The sequence below is a fragment of the Salvelinus namaycush genome, chromosome 25 (assembly GCF_016432855.1).
Source record: "Salvelinus namaycush isolate Seneca chromosome 25, SaNama_1.0, whole genome shotgun sequence".
NCBI lineage: Eukaryota > Metazoa > Chordata > Actinopteri > Salmoniformes > Salmonidae > Salvelinus > Salvelinus namaycush.
This window is the reverse complement of record NC_052331.1, coordinates 10,680,682-10,698,253: the sequence shown is the minus strand read 5'-3', so window position 1 is coordinate 10,698,253 and position 17,572 is coordinate 10,680,682. Positions and strand designations below refer to the sequence as shown.

Sequence of the window (17,572 nt, the reverse complement as noted above, 5' to 3'; positions counted from 1 at the left end):
ATACGGAAAGGCACCCTGTGTGAAAAATATATATTTTTTTTTTATATATATATATTTTTAGATTGATCAGATTTCCACTCCCTAAAATAATACTTTTTCTAGAAAAAAAAAGGTGATGTCTAAGTCCACAACAATGCTTAAACCACCACATCAAGGCACATCCTTGTCTACGCCCCTGATGCAAACATGCATAATGATAATTGCGCATCACAAATAGCCTACTAACCAACACTTCAGACTCAGCTTTTCCAATACCTGGTTTGCATACCCATTGCTGGCTTAGTTAGCATTTACTGGTAGATATAAGTTGAAACGTCTTTCCAACTCTACCGGCTACCGATGTCATTCTTCTGTGAGCTGCTCCATGCCAAAACCAGCTGAGAGCTGCACACTCTCGCTGCCTGCAGATGATATTCCGCTGAAACTAGGCTGTGTGCAGCGCGCATGTGAATATACACTGCTCAAAAAAATAAAGGGAACACTTAAACGACACAATGTAACTCCAAGTCAATCACACTTCTGTGAAATCAAACTGTCCACTTAGGAAGCAACACTGATTGACAATAAATTGCACATGCTGTTGTGTAAATGGAATAGACAACAGGTGGAAATTATAGGCAATTAGCAAGACACCCCCAATAAAGCAGTGATTCTGCAGGTGGTGACCACAGACCACTTCTCAGTTCCTATACTTCCTGGCTGATGTTTTGGTCACTTTTGAATGCTGGCGGTGCTTTCAATCTAGTGGTAGCATGAGACGGAGTCTACAACCCACACAAGTGGCTCAGGTAGTGCAGCTCATCCAGGATGGCACATCAATGCGAGCTGTGGCAAGAAGGTTTGCTGTGTCTGTCAGCGTAGTGTCCAGAGCATGGAGGCGCTACCAGGAGACAGGCCAGTACATCAGGAGACGTGTAAGAGGCCGTAGGAGGGCAACAACCCAGCAGCAGGACCGCTACCTCCGCCTTTGTGCAAGAAGGAGCAGAAGGAGCACTGCCAGAGCCCTGCAAAATGACCTCCAGCAGGCCACAAATGTGCATGTGTCTGCTCAAACGGTCAGAAACAGACTCCTTGAGGGTGGTATGAGGGCCCAACGTCCACAGGTGGGGGTTGTGCTTACAGCCCAACACCGTGCAGGACGTTTGGCATTTGCCAGAGAACACCAAGATTGGCAAATTCGCCACTGGCGCCCTGTGCTCTTCACAGATGAAAGCAGGTTCACACTGAGCACATGTGACAGACGTGACAGTCTGGAGACGCCGTGGAGAACGTTCTGCTGCCTGCAACATCCTCCAGCATGACCGGTTTGGCGGTGGGTCAGTCATGGTGTGGGGTGGCATTTCTTTGGGGGGCCGCACAGCCCTCCATGGGCTCGCCAGAGGTAGCCTGACTACCATTATTTACCGAGATGAGATCCTCAGACCCCTTGTGAGACCATATGCTGGTGCGGTTGGCCCTGGGTTCCTCCTAATGCAAGACAATGCTAGACCTCATGTGGCTGGAGTGTGTCAGCAGTTCCTGCAAGAGGAAGGCATTGATGCTATGGACTGGCCCGCCCGTTCCCCAGACCTGAATCCAATTGAGCACATCTGGGACATCATGTCTCGCTCCATCCACCAACGCCACGTTGCACCACAGACTGTCCAGGAGTTGGCGGATGCTTTAGTCCAGGTCTGAGAGGAGATCCCTCAGGAGACCATCCACCACCTCATCAGGAGCATGCCCAGGCATTGTAGGGAGGTCATACAGGCACGTGGAGGCCACACACACTACTGAGCCTCATTTTGACTTGTTTTAAGGACATTACATCAAAGTTGGATCAGCCTGTAGTGTGGTTTTCCACTTTAATTTTGAGTGTGACTCCAAATCCAGACCTCCATGGGTTGATACATTTGATTTCCATTGATAATTTTTGTGTGATTTTGTTGTCAGCACATTCAACTATGTAAAGAAAAAAGTATTTAATAAGAATAGTTCATTCATTCAGATCTAGGATGTGTTATTTTAGTGTTCCCTTTATTTTTTTGAGCAGTGTATTTCACGTGCTTTGTGATTGTATAGGCTACTTTGTGCATGATTTCTCTATTGTACTACATAATTGATAAGTCGTGGTCTCGAGACCGGTCTCGGGCACTACATACAACACTGCCGTAAGCACAGATGAAGGATATCAAGGATCTGGAAAGGTTCTGTATGGAGGACTGGTCTAAGATCCCTCCCAATGTTGTCTCCAATCCCATAAAACATTTTCGAAAAAGGCTCAGTGCGGTTATCCTCGCAAAGGTGAGGTAATGAAAACTGGGTTACAAATAATTAAAATAATAAAGACTCATTAAATCAAAATCTCTCAATGGTCTTAGTATAAAATAGATATAATTTCCCAATTTTTTAAGTACACAATATAGCTCAGTATTTGAATTATTTAATGTAGTCTGTTCTGCTCAGCTTAATCAATGGTGCCAATAATTTAGGACATGACTGTATAACTTATTATGTGCATGCAAGTTTGTTTTAAGAGTGAGACTCACAGTGCAGAGCAGGACAGCATTCTCTGCAGGGTTGTAAGACATGCTGAACACTGGGAACTTTGACCCACTAGTAGAAAAACAGAACAGTGGTTAGAATTCACATGACAAAACCAGCTGACCTCTCGCATTCTTTTAGAAAATCGCAAGCAGTCAGTCTCATCCTTCAGAATTCAGTTAAAGGACAATACAGACTTCGCAGTGTTATATGAGCATGCACACGCACACACCTGCGCAACTGCATGACGGCAGTGTCCTTGCTGCTGCTGAAGTCGAGCTGTCGCAGGAAGCGGTCCTTGACGTAGTAGAGCATGTTTCCGTACACAGCATAGGCCGGACGCTCACGCTCCAGCTTAAAAACCAGCATACCACTGTCATGACCTGGAGGACAAACAGCCTGGTTACGCACTCAACTTCTAATTAACAAATGTCTTCAACAGCACACTGTCACTGAAAGACAGTAAAATTAAGTGCAGCGATATTCAGTATGTGTGCCCATCTGCATAGGTGGTGAGTCAAGAATACCACCTCTATCTGCCTCACAATGTAATCTACTTTGAGCACAATAAAAAGCTCCATATCAATTTGATTCATTGTTATCATTATACGTTAGTCACTTACCGGCAGCAAATAGGTTGAGGTTGGGGTGAGCCCCCAGCACCCAGAAGCGGTCGTGGTCCCTGCGGAAGGTCTGGACACCAGTCCTCTTGGACATGTCCCACACACGGATGCTCTTGTCCTCAGAGTTGGAAAGGATGAGCTCCTGGCGGGGGTGGAAGACAGCACAGGACACGTTGTTGTAGTGGCCCCTGCAGGTGTCCAGCTCCCATGCCTTGGACTCTGGAGAGGTGGGAGAAAGTAAGACAATCAAGTTATAAATCATTTTGTGTGTGGAGTACAGAGATGAGGTAGGCATTCAAAAATCATGTTAAACACAATTATTGCACATGAGTGGGGTAATGTGTGTAGGCCAGCGACACAAAATCTAAATTTAATACATTTCAAACTCAGGTTGTAACAAAATGTGAAAAAAGTCAAGGGGTGTGAATACTTTCTGAAAGTACTGTACATAGTAAGACAATACATCCTCCAGTTACACACACTCACCGTTCATCCTCCAGATCTTGACCTGCCGGTCGTCAGCCCCCGAGACGATGAGAGGCATGCTGGGATGGAAGGCGGCCCAGTTGACCCCACGGTCGTGACCCTGCAGGGAGAGGAAAACTCACATGGTTCATAACTGGCCCTCAGATGGCTCAGAGCTTTTCTTGGGCAGTACAAACTCCAGGGCCTACCAATAAAATATTATTAATTTCAGTGATCTGCTCAGCTCACACCGCTCTGCTTCTCCAAAGACGGGCATATAGGATACTTGTAAATAGGAAATTCTGAGGCACACCACAACTACTTTCAGTGTTTCCCCTAGATTTTAGCAGCGGGATGCCCTAGCTACATCGTTGTCGCCACTACACAAATATATTATATATATTGAGATCTAGATAGATACACTGAACAAAAATAAAAACACAACATGCAACAATTTCAACGATTTTAATGAGTTACAGTTCATATACAGAAATCAGTCAATTGAAATAAATTCATTAGGCCCATAATTTATGAATTTCACAAGACTGGGCGGGAGCCAACTCAGCCAATCAGAATCAGATTTTCCCCACAAAAAGTGCTACATTACAGACAGAAATACTCCTCAGTCTGCGGTTGTGAGGCTGTTTGGAATTCTCTAAAATGACGTTGGATGCAGCTTACGGTAGAGAAATTAAAATTAAATTATCTTGCAACAGCTCTGGTGGACATTTCTAAAGTCAGCATGACAATTGCACATTCCATCAAAACTTGAGACATCTGTGGCATTGTGTTATGTGACAAAATTGCACATTTTAGGAGTGGCCTTTTATTGTCCACAACGCAAGGTGCACCTGTGTAATGATCATGCTGATGAAACAGGCAAAGGAAAAAAGCACATTAACAAGGACCTACAAAAAATGTGCCTTAAAAAATAATAATAACCTTCATGTGCATATTTTCTGGGATCTTTTATTTCAGTTCATGAAACCTGGGACCAACACTTTACGTGGATTTATATCTTTATTCTATGTGTGTGTGTGTGTGTAGCTTTGGCCTTGTGTTTTAGGTTATTGGCCTGATGAAAGGTGAATTCATCTCTCTGTGTCTGGTAGAAAGCAGACAACCAGGTTTTCCTCTAGGATTTAGCCTATGCTTTGCTCTATTCTGTTTCTTATCCTGAAAAACTCCCCAGTCCTTAACAATTACAAGCCTACCCATAACATGATGCAGCCAAGACAATGCTTGAAAATACGGAGAGTGGTACTCAGTAATGAATTGGATTTGCCCCAAACATAACACTTTATATTTAGGACAAAAAGTGAATTGCTTTTCCAATTTGTTTTGCAGTATTACATGTTTTTGAATATATTTTATTATGTACAGGCTTCCTTTTCACTCAGATGAGGTAGTCATTCAAAAGTCACTATTATTGCACACAGAAGCCACGTTTCCATTGGCACTTTAAAATCAACCCGGATTAGGCTGGCCTTGGTGGGCTAGCTCAAATTGGGTTTCCACTGCCTCCAGAAATGAGAAATTATGTAATCTTGCTAGGTAGCCGTGAATGTGCAGCTGGCTTCGCTAATGGTGCTAGCTAGCAAGATGAAGAATTGTATTCACCCTCACCATGATGCTACTAACGTTACCCCATACTCCTGCCACTGCCAGCCAGACTCGGAGCTATGCATTTAGCAAGGATTTTTAGCTTGTTAGCTAGCTGAAAGGTTAGCATTGTCGCTAGCATAACAGGCTAGCTTCAGTCCTAGCTAACGTTAGGTAGCTAGCATTTGAGGGCTGACTGTTCTCATAAAAGTTTGTGTAATGCAACAATTAATGAAGGATTCAGTTATGGTGGTAATTAATGTCCTGTCTGACTACTGCAGTACTGCTTGTCCATGTGCTAGCTAACAGCAACAAGCCGAGACGAGCTAGCTAAACGTGGTGACAGCATCCAGCAGTGATCAGCTGGTGGTTACATAGTAACGGCATCACCAGCCCGAATTCTAATCGAGTTGGCAGCAATTGGGAAAATGGGCTGCGCTGGCCCAGCTTGAATTTGATAATTACATTCGAGCCAACGGAAACAGGGCTAGTGAGTCCATGCAACGTATTACGTGACTTGTTTCACTCCTGAACAAACAATTTAGCTTCTAATTTTTTATTAATTTGTTTAAAAAATCTACAAACATTATTCTACTTTGACATTAGGTGGTATTGTGTGTAGGCCAGTGACAAAAAAATCGAAATGGAATCCATTTTAAATCCAGGCTGTAACAACATGATGTGGAAAAAGTAATGGGGTGTGAATACTTTTAATTTTATGGATGACTAAAACCAGACATAAATTATGTAGAAAAGATAATGGAGCTATAGATTTTTTTAAATAAGATCATCTTTGAGACCTAACAATCAAAATAAAAACTACAGATAGGGTTAATCTAAAAAAATAATAATAATAATGTCATGGGGCTCCCATTGATTTTATTATGTTTGAGTCACTTAGATTGCATAAGAACAAAGCATAAAACATGGCAAATATGTAGAATTGCAGGAAATTTGCTCTAAAACGCTAACATGTCTCTGTGGCCAAGAGGGCCTCTAAAACCGCACTATTGACCACATCCACTACTACCACACCCCCCACGCTAACTTTGCCACCACTGTTGAAAAACATCCTAGGGTAAACACCGACTTTACTTTCAACAGACATCAATGACTCACCTCGAGCACGTGTTTGACGACTGCATCGGAAGCGCCAAACAAATCGACGCCAGAGATGCCTCGCACCTCAGTCTCCACGGCACTGGGAGAGAGGTTCTTCTTCCTCAGACCTGGAACCAACAAACATAGCACCACGCACAAGGGGAATCCATATATATGTTACACAGGGGAATCCACATACAGGGGAGGGAGAAAGAGACGGATTGACACACGTTAATACACTCAGAGATACCATCAGTGAGAGTAAAGGCAGTGCATGATTTGAGAGCTCTAACATAAAAACGTAGCTGTTGGAACACACACACACATGCACTGAAAAGCAACAACACAACCTGTTTTCTCAGTGTGGTCCTAACTCGAGTCCAGGAACTACCATCTCTTTTTAACGGCACATCAAAACAGCCGTAATGGGGTTAATTAATCACCAACACACAAAGAGCATCCCAGTTCCCCGTCATTGGTTCACAATTAATCAATTACAAAAAGATGATGTCCAGGACTCGAGTCAGATCACACACTTAATATGGAGAGAACACAGTTTGTGTCAGTGTCGCTAGCCCAGGGAAATCATGTGGTGAACAAATAAGCCAACAGGATCAAGCGGATTCATGAAGGAGAACTGCACTAGGAACCCATGTGCAGGTGTGGATGTTTCCAGGGAGAGCATGGGGACAGGTGACACAGGTGGAAGTGGGAAGGGATGGACTTGGCTGATGGGCTGGTGGAGGTGGTGGTTGGGGTTGTAAAGAGGTGCTCTGATTGGGCGTTGAATGTCAGGAGGGGTGAGTAGTATTTTGGAGAGTCCATGCTTGGGTTAGATACTGCTACAAACTAAACATCTTTCTGCTGCTTTGAGGTTTGAGTCATGCCAAGAGTTCATGCTTACTGACCAACAAACTTATCAATTACAAGTTAATGTAATCTACAGCATTGATCAGGAAATGCAAAGATGATATTGATAAAGTCTGAAAGAGGATGTTATGGCTACTTACAGTATTACTGACTGTGCCATGGAGACATTGCACACTGCACAGGTAGAGCATTATATCATGCATATATATTACTTATTAGTAAAGGGTAATAACAACTGGTAAGTTTGCGAGGTGATGCGTTATCATCAATGAGAGCAGTTAATAGTGAGTAGTAGCACGGCACTGATGCCTAACATAGTTTACTTAGGGTATTTGAGAGGTGAAATTGTAACGGCCAAACTGAGCCTGGAGACAGTGGCTGGCTATCATGTAATCTGGGACATTCATGCGCACAGAATAGTGAGAATAAATAAGGGAATTCCACACCTCCCAGCTGCACAGGATTGTGAGCTACAGTACATATCTACCTCAATAACCTCGCACATCTACTCGGTACTGGTACCCTGTGTATATAGCTAAGTTATTGTTACTCATTGTGTATTTATTCCTTGTGTTATTCTTTTTTCTATATTTTTCTCTATTGTTGGGAAGCACCCGTAAGTAAGCATTTCACTGTTAGTCTACACCTTTTGTTTGCAAAGCATGTGACAAATAACATTTTATTTGGTTATGAGAAGTCACTGAAGCCATGCATACCAACACTGATCTACCAAAGGTGGCAGGAACAGAATTATGTGGTGTGTGTGTGTGAGTTGAGAATGAGGTAGGAAACGTAGATACCCAAAATGGGTTAGTATATGAGAAGAGTAAAAGAATGATGGAAGGACAGTCAAACACGATCAGACGATAAGTAGATATTAAAACATGCAGAAGCACAGAAACACCTCTCCCATATTCTCTCTCAATCTCACCATCTGACAAAGTGTTACCTTATCTCATTTAACTACCGTGCTCTACAATTCTTCACTGAAAGGTCTTTAGTTCTGTTCATAGCTATGCTCTCATCATCTGCTTCCCCTATCCTTTTCACTCTTTCTATTCACCTGTCCATCTCAACTAAGGAGAGAGGTGTTTCTGCAAACAGCCCATAGAGATTAATTCTCTACAAAGAGGAGCGGAAGGGGTTCAGGACATGTCCTGTCCCTGGCTTCCTTTCCATACCACCCAGCCCCCTCCCCAAACCCCACCCCCACCCGCTACCCTGAGTCCCATCCCCACGACCTCACCAGAGATATCCCACACGCGCACAGTCTGGTCCAGGCTAGCCGACACCACCAGGTCCTCAGATGGGTGGAACTGAGCACACATTACATAGTGATTATGCCCTGTCAGGACACTGCAGGAGAGAAACACAAAAAATTATATCATAATTTACAGTTAGAAAAAAAGACACATGCAAGCGTTTGAGTGAGGTGCCAACTCTTGGCTCAGGCACAGACTTACCAGACGCATGTCCTGGACTGCCAGTTCCAGATGCGGATGGTCTGGTCATCTGAGGCACTCAGAATCCAGGGATAGTCCTGGAGAAAGGAAAGGAATGGGTTTCAGAACGCATTGAGAACATGAAACTAAGTGATAAACATGACATTCAAAGGTTGGGCCTTAACGTAAGTGACAACAAAATGGATGTAGGCTAGCCATTTTGTATGTAAAAATAAGAAAGGACTCACATGATGGAAGAAGGTGGTGCGGATGTAGTCCAGGTGTCCAAGAAGAGTGAAGAGGCAACGCCGCAGCTTGTAGTTCCACACCTGGTAAAGGGAGATAAACAGTTAATAGAGCAGTGACATCACAGTTTTCCAGTATGTTTTAGGATGTATTCTCTGCTAAAACAAATATGAGGGAGAAGGTGAGGGTGTATGAATTAGGGGTGTAAATGTTTAAACGTTAAAATTAAATTGGGATCCTTAACGTTAAGACAAATCTCTAATGGAAAACAATGTTTTTTCCCCTCACAAAATGTAAATCACAGTGCAGCTGGCTCACTTGCTCTTTCTCTTCGCTGATGAGAGTGTGTTTTCAGTCTTCGTTCTGTTGTGTGTAGAATATCCTAGCCTATTCATTGATGATAGGCCCTACTTTACTGAAGTTACGAGACATTGGAGGCCAAGAAATGGCTAAATACCATTGCGAGATACAACTTTTGACTGCCGATAGATAGGCCTAGTTTATGGTTCTGACTCCGTCTGCCTAGTGGCCGACCTGCCTATATTGTGCCCCTCCCCTCGCTCTCGGTCGCTTGCTAGCTCGCTATGAAAGATGCAAGTGTTTGTGTTCTCGAAATTACGGCAGCTAATCAGTCTCCTCCGTTTCAAAAACACTGAATCTTAGGAGTCGATTCCTAGCGGAAGGGGTGTTCTCTTTCTACTAAACGTCTTGGTAAGTCACAGTATTTAAGTAACTTTAAAGCATTTTGCTACACTCGCATTAACATCTGCTAACCATGTGTATGTGACCAATAACATTTTATTTGATAAAGGAACGAGTGGTCTGCCCGTAAGAAGTAGACAGGCTGTGTGCAGGCAGCTTGAGATTATTTGTTTGACAGTTCTGGTCGCCTAGTGAAGCGGCATTCCTTAACAGACAAGTAAAATGCCCATTCAGTGGTGCTATGAAACTATCTACAGAGAAGGTTTTATGTCTGCATTTAAAAATAGAACCGCCTAACCACTAGAACAACCGCCTAACCACTAGAACAACCGCCTAACACTAGAACAACCGCCTAACACTAGAACAACCGCCTAACACTAGAACCGCCTAACACTAGAACCGCCTAGATGGTGTCAAAAACAAAATTATATATTTTTTAATTTTTTTAAATGGCCCCCAAACAATTATGTCCTTCCCCGACTTTTCCTTAATGTTTGTATTTTATTTATTTACTTACTTATTCAAAGACAATGTGATGTAGGACGTTGGTACCCAGCCAGGCCTAACTGAATGACAATGAGGGTCAGAGGTTGATTTAATTTAGAACAATAGTGTAACGATGAGTTTGCGTTATGCCTATTTAATCAGCATTGGCACTCATGTTTATGGCAAATAATTTGACCACGTGCCTGGCAGGTCGATATCATCCTATTTTACATTTGACTTTGTTAAAATAAGCTTTACGGGACTGTTTTATTTACCATAATTCTATTATTACGAATTACATTTACTGTAAGGGAAACAAAAATATCCTGTGTTGCAGTAGGCCTTTGGAATAATGAAAAATATATCTTTGACTGAGTTGATGAGCAAGGGGAAGCAAACGAAGCCAGTCTACCTGCATCCCTTTATCAAATCCTCCTTCAGTCACATGCATGTGAAACTTTTTGATTTCTATATAGTATCAAAAAGAACATTCTGCACTTTCTGTGACACTAACTTCTGTCAAATAACTCAATTCAAGAGGTGCAGCTCTTTTCCAAATATCACTTTCTCCAAGAATATCTTTGCAACCTTGCGGGTTGATATGCATCTGATGTGTATGCTAAAGGGGACGCCCGGCAACGTTAGCAATGTTCTCTAGCGGGTACTAGGCTGAAAGGACAGGCGGTTCTAGTGTTAAAAAGCCATTGTATACCCTTACAGACAAACAAACATGTCGTAGCGCTTTCAAGGGTATATACATATGTAATAGGACCATTATTCTGCATTGTGAATTGACATGGAATTGTATGATTTTTTTTCTTATAATTTTAATGGAAAAACTATTTTTTTCAAATGGCAGTTTAAAAGTTAAACAAAATTGTAAATTTTTCACATCCCTAATATAAATGTCTAACCTTGATTTTGTAGTCATCACCTCCAGACACAAAAAGAGGCTGCTGCTTGTGGAAATCAATTCCTCTGACAGGGCCTTTACAATAAAAAAACAAACATCATAATCAATAACCAATCAAAATGGATCAAATTCTTCCATTTTTTTGCTGTTGAAATTAGTTACAAAACTCATTTTACCATCATGTTCATCGAACTTGTCAATCAGTGTGCACATCCGATAGTCCCACAGCTGGATGACTCCATTGTGAAGACTAGCAAGGATCCAGGGCCGCTTAGGGTGGAAACTCAGCCCTATGGAAAATAAATGGTTTTAGAAAGTTGACTTACTAGTCTTGTAAACCCGCCCCTAGGCAAAGCTTGACACATTGTGGGCGGTAACAAGTTTGCCTAGGGAGACTCGCTAGTTACACAATCTGTGTCTACTAGCTATGACACCAATGAATGGCAACATGGTCATCAAGTACACAATAAATGATTATTGGTACTTTCAAGAAACTGGAAACTGGAAAAACGATGTCAGTGATCTTCAGGTCGGAATTCTAGAAAGATGCCCTAGTTTCAGATTTGAAATTCTGAGTTGGATGACCGCTCAATTTTTTTTTGCCCCAATCGGAGCTAGTTTTTTCCAAGTTATCAGTTGTCTTGAACGCACTGAAGTCAGATTTCTGAGATCGGATGCCATGTTCAAACATATATATACACACACATACATACATATAAGCTGGCTACTCACTAGCACATGGGCTTGTGCTGGAGAGATTGTTTATGAGACAGGTGTTAATTTTCTATAATGCCTGATTCACTAAAACTGTATGTGCATTATGGATTGTTCTAGTTACATTTGTAAAAGGGTTTTTATAGACAGAACTGAAAGCCAGTTCAGTGATTGCAAAAAAGAAATTATAAAATCAAAATTATTAGTGGGTCTTATGGTTTGGAAGGCATATATTTAGCCTAGGTATAATTACACAAGCTCTGAATTTATTAGATTATTGCTGGCTGTTTTAAATGCAGTGTATTTGACCTTAAAAAATTGTACAACAAAGCATATTTAGAGAATATACAGTACCAGTCAAAAGCTTGGACATACCTACTCATTCAAGGGTTTTTCTTTATTTATTTTTTTACAATTTTCTACATTGTAGAATAATAGTGAAGACATCAAAACTATGAAATAACATACGGAATCATGTAGTAACAAAAAAAAGTGTTTAACAAATCAACATAAACTCAGCAAAAAAAAGAAACGTCCATGTCAACTGCGTTTATTTTCAGCAAACTTAACATGTGTAAATATTTGTATGAACATAGCAAGATTCAACAACTGAGACATAAACAGAACAAGTTACACAGACATGTGACTAACAGAAATTGAATAATGTGTCCCTGAACAAATGGGGGGGGGTAAGTAAGTCCGTATCTGGTCTGGCCACCAGCTGCATTAAGTACTGCAGTGCATCTCCTCCTCATGGAATGCACCAGATTTGCCAGTTCTTGCTGTGATATGTTACCCCACTCTTACACCAAGGCACCTGCAAGTTCCTGGATATTTCTGTGGGGGGAGTTGGCCCTAGCCCTCACCCTCCGATCCAACAGGTCCCAGACGTGCTCAATGGGATTGAGATCGTCGCTGGCCATGGCAGAACACGGACATTCCTGTCTTGCAGGAAATCACGCACAGAACGAGCAGTATGGCTGGTGGCATTGTCATGCTGGAGGGTAATGTCAGGATGAGCCTGCCGGAAGGGTACCACATGAGGGAGGAGGATGTCTTCCCTGTAACGCACAGCGTTGAGATTGCCTGCAATGACAAGCTTAGTCCTATGATGCTGTGACACACAGCTCCAGACCATGACGGACCCTCCACCTCTAAATCGACCCCAATCCAGAGTACAGGCCTTGGTGTAACGCTCATTCCTTTTACGATAAACGCGAATCCGACCATCACCCCTGGTGAGACAAAACTGTGACTCGTCAGTGAAGAGCAGTTTTTGCCAGTCCTGTCTGGTCCAGCGACGGTGGGTTTGTGCCCATAGACGACGTTGTTGCTGGTGATGTCTGGTGAGGGCGTGCCTTACAACAGGCTTACAAGCCCTCAGTCCTGCCTCTCTCAGCCTATTGCAGACAGTCTGAGCACTGATGGAGGGATTGTGCGTTCCTGGTGTAACTTGGGCAGTTGTTGTTGCCAGCCTGTACCTGTCCCATATGTGTGATGTTCGGATGTACCGATCCTGTGCAGGTGTTGTTAAACGTGGTCTGCCACTGCGAGGACGATCAGCTGTCCGTCCTGTCTCCCTGTAGCATGGTCTTAGGCGTCTCACAGTACGGACATAGCAATTTATTGCCCTGGCCATATCTGCAGTCCTCATGCCTCCTTGCAGCATGCCTAAGGCATGTTCAGGCAGATGAGCAGGGACCCTGGGCATCTTTCTTTTGGTGTTTTTCAGAGTTAGTAGAAAGGCCTCTTTAGTGCCATAAGTTTTTATAACTGTGACCTTAATTGCCTACCGTCTGTAATAGAGGTCGACCGATTAATCGGAATGGCCGATTAATTAGGGCCGATTTCAAGTTTTCATAACAATCGGAAATCGGTATTTTTGGACGCCGATTTTGCATATATATTTTTTTTAACACCTTTATTTAACTAGGCAAGTCAGTTAAGAACACATTCTTATTTTCAATGACGGCCTAGGAACGGTGGGTTAACTGCCTTGTTCAGGGGCAGAACGACAGATTTTTACCTTGTCAGCTCAGGGATTCAATCTTGCAACCTTACGGTTAACTAGTCCAACGCTCTAACCACCTGCATCACGAGGAGCCTGTCTGTTACGCGAATGCAGTAAGAAGCCAAGGTAAGTTGCTAGCTAGCATTAAACTTATCTTATAAAAAACAATCAATCAATCATAATCACTAGTTATAACTACACATGGTTGATGATATGACTAGTTTATCTAGCGTGTCCTGCGTTGCATATAATCGATGCGGTGCGCATTCGCGAAAAAGGACTGTCGTTGCTCCAACGTGTACCTAACCATAAACATCAATGCCTTTCTTAAAATCAATACACAGAAGTATATATTTTTTAAACCTGCATATTTAGCTAAAATAAATCCAGGTAAGCAGGCAATATTAACCAGGTGAAATTGTGTCACTTCTCTTGCGTTCATTGCACGCAGAGTCAGGGTATATGCAACAGTTTGGGCCGCCTGGCTCATTGCGAACTAATTTGCCAGAATTGTAAGTAATTATGACATAACATTGAAGGTTGTGCAATGTAACAGGAATATTTAGACTTATGGATGCCACCCATTAGATAAAATACGGAACGGTTCCGTATTTCACTGAAAGAAGAAACGTTTTGTTTTCGAGATGATAGTTTCCGGATTCTACCATATTAATGACCTAAGGCTCGTATTTCTGTGTGTTATTATGTTATAATTAAGTCTATGATTTGATAGAGCAGTCTGACTGAGCGATGGTAGGCACCAGCAGGCTCGTAAGCATTCATTCAAACAGCACTTTCGTGCGTTTTGCCAGCAGCTCTTCGCAATGGCTGTTTATGACTTCAAGCCTATCAACTCCCGAGATTAGGCTGGTGTAACCGATGTGAAATGGCTAGCTAGATAGCGGGGTGCGCGCTAATAGTGTTTCAAACGCCACTCGCTCTGAGACTTGGAGTAGTTGTTCCCCTTGCTCTGCATGGGTAACGCTGCTTTGAGGGTGGCTGTTGTCGATGTGTTCCTGGTTCGAGCCCAGGTAGCGGCGAGGAGAGGGATGGAAGCTATACTGTTACACTGGCAATACTAAAGTGCCTATAAGAACATCCAATAGTCAAAGGTATATGAAATACAAATCATATAGAGATAAATAGTCCTATAATTCCTATAATAACTACAACCTAAAACTTCTTACCTGGGAATATTGAAAACTCATGTTAAAAGGAACCACCAGCTTTCATATGTTCTCATGTTCTGAGCAAGGAACTTAAACGTTAGCTTTCTTACATGGCACATATTGCACTTTTACTTTCTTCTCCAACACTTTGTTTTTGCATTATTTAAACCAAATTGAACATGTTTCATTATATATTTGAGGCTAAATTGATTTTATGTATTATATTAAGTTAAAATAAGTGTTCATTCAGTATTGTTGTAATTGTTATTATTACAAATAAATGTAATTTTTTTTTTTTTTTTTTTAAATCGGCCGATTAATCGGTATCGGCTTTTTTTGGTCCTCCAATCGGTATTGGCGTTGAAAAATCATAATCGGTCGACCTCTAGTCTGTAAGCTGTTAGTGTCTTAATGACCGTTCCACAAGTGCATGTTCATTAATTGTTTTTGGTTCATTGAACAAGCATGGGAAACAGTGTTTAAACCCTTTACAATGAAGATCTGTTAAGATATTTGGATTTTTACAAATTATCTTTGAAAGGCAGGGTCCTGAAAAGACAGGGTCCTGTTTCTATTTTATATTTGAAATTATTCAAAGTAACCAGCCTTTGCTTTGATGACAGCTTTGCACTCTTGGCATTCTCTCAACCAGCTTCATGAGGTAGTCACCTGTAATGCATTTCAATTAACGGGTGCTGTGGAATTTATTTCCTTCTTCAATGCATTTAAGCCAATCAGTTGTGTTGTGACAAGGTTGAGGTGGTATATAGAAGATAGCCCTATTTGGTAAAAGACCAAGTCCATATTATGGCAAGAACAGCTCTAATAAGCAAAGAGAAATTACAGTCCTTCATTACTTTAAGAAATGAAGGTCAGTCAATCTGGAAAATTTCAATAACTTTGAACGTTTCTTCAAGTGCAGTCGCAAAAACCATCAAGCCCTATGATAAAACTGGCTCACATGAGGACCGCCACAGGAATGGAAGACCCAGAGTAACCTCTGCTGCAGAGGATAAGTTCATTAGAGTTAACTGCACCTCAGATTGCAGCCCAAATAAATGTGTCACAGACATCTCAACATTAACTGTTCAGAGGAGACTGCGTGAATCAGCCCTTCATGGTCAAATTGCTGCAAAGAAACCACTACTAAAGAACTCCAATAAGAACAAGAGACTTGCTTGGGCCAAGAAACACGAGCAATGGACATTAGACTGGTGGAAATCTGTCCTTTGGTCTGATGGAACCAAAAATCTCAAATTTGGACTCAACCGCCAAGTCATTGTGAGATGCAGAGTAGGTGAACGGTTGATCTCCGCATGTGTGGTTCCCACCGTGAAGCATGGAGGAGTTGGTGTGATGGTGCATTGCTGGTGACACTGTGCGATGTATTTAGAATTCTAGGCACGCTTAACCAGCATGGTTACCACAGCATTCTGCAGCGATATGCCATCCCATCTGGTTTACGCTTAGTGGGACTATCATTTGTTTTCAACAGGACAATGACCCAACACACCTCCAGGCTGTTTATGGGCTATTTGACCAAGAAAGAGAGTGATGGAGTGCTGCATCAGATCACCTGACCTCATCCCAGTTGAGATGGGAGTTGGACCGCAGAGTGAAGGAAAAGCATACGTGAGAACTCCTTCAAGACTGTTGGAAAAGCATTCCAGGTGAAGCTGGTTGAGAGAATGCCAAGTGTGCAAAGCTGTCATCAAGGCAAAGGGTGGCTACTTTGAATAATCTCAAATATAAAATATATTTTGATTTAACACTTTATTTGGTTACTACATGATTACATATGTTGTTTCATAGTTGATGTCTTCACTGTTATTCAACAATGTAGAAACTAGAAAAAAATAAGAAAAACCCTTCAATGAGTAGGTGTCCAAACTTTTGACTGTTACTGTTTTATCGTGAATCGCCCATAAATTTGAACAAATCGAGATGTGTTTTGGTCATGTAGTGTCGTTAGCATTAGCGAAGATAGCATACGTTTCCTTGCAATCAGAGGGTTGAAGCTAGCTAGCGAAGTCATGAACAATCTAGAGATCGTGACAATGACATTGCTAATATAATCAATAAATATGTCTTGTAAATTTACAACGACTAAAGAGCAACATTTTACATGAACATGGGCAACGTCGTTAGCTAGCTAACACAGGCTGCTAACTTAACGACGTTAACTTACCTTTCACACGGGCCGACTTCGTCTCGAATTTGGTCAACATCGTAAGAAAGCGGTGACAACCAACGTTAGCTAGCTATATTTATTTCACGCTGAAAATGTATTTTTGAAAGTCTTTGAAACTGTTGTTTTTCGCAGACTGTTACCCAACTCCTTCTTTAGCCCATTTACTTGCGCCGACTATTTCCTGACACGTCGACCTGTTGGTGCAATGTTTTTTTGCTTGGGAACAATAAAGTTCATACACATAGGTCTTTGCAGCTGATGCAAAAAGCTCCACGCCACGGCGCAGTGATGGAGTCACTACTACAGTCTACGGGTGGGGCTTGCATCCCAATGAGTTGTACTCAATTAATTCTGTGGCATCAACCTTTCCTCACAATTATCGTTTATATAGCTCACATAAAACGTCAATCATGTGAATTATCAATTTGAGCCATTGAACATGTGGAATTACATGAAATTTACCGTGAAATGCTTACTTACTAGCCCTTAACCAACAGTGCAGTTCAAGAAGATG

At 42.0% G+C, this 17,572-nt stretch overlaps 1 protein-coding gene across 1 annotated transcript in view; it reads right to left on the bottom strand.

Annotated features, from left to right (window-relative positions):
- Window positions 1-17,275, bottom strand: part of LOC120020217 (coatomer subunit alpha-like) — a 31,294-nt gene extending 14,019 nt beyond the window's left edge. The window contains exons 1-11 of the mRNA XM_038963739.1: window positions 17,056-17,275; window positions 11,150-11,263; window positions 10,975-11,048; window positions 8,875-8,955; window positions 8,648-8,724; window positions 8,431-8,540; window positions 6,333-6,442; window positions 3,633-3,732; window positions 3,147-3,365; window positions 2,756-2,906; window positions 2,529-2,595 (exon numbers count right to left, since the gene is read on the bottom strand). Of these exons, the coding sequence (XP_038819667.1) occupies window positions 2,529-2,595; window positions 2,756-2,906; window positions 3,147-3,365; window positions 3,633-3,732; window positions 6,333-6,442; window positions 8,431-8,540; window positions 8,648-8,724; window positions 8,875-8,955; window positions 10,975-11,048; window positions 11,150-11,263; window positions 17,056-17,095 (1,143 nt within the window). The 5' untranslated portion in view covers window positions 17,096-17,275. The remainder of the gene's footprint in view (window positions 1-2,528; window positions 2,596-2,755; window positions 2,907-3,146; window positions 3,366-3,632; window positions 3,733-6,332; window positions 6,443-8,430; window positions 8,541-8,647; window positions 8,725-8,874; window positions 8,956-10,974; window positions 11,049-11,149; window positions 11,264-17,055) is intronic.
- Between the last annotated feature and the right edge of the window lie 297 nt (window positions 17,276-17,572).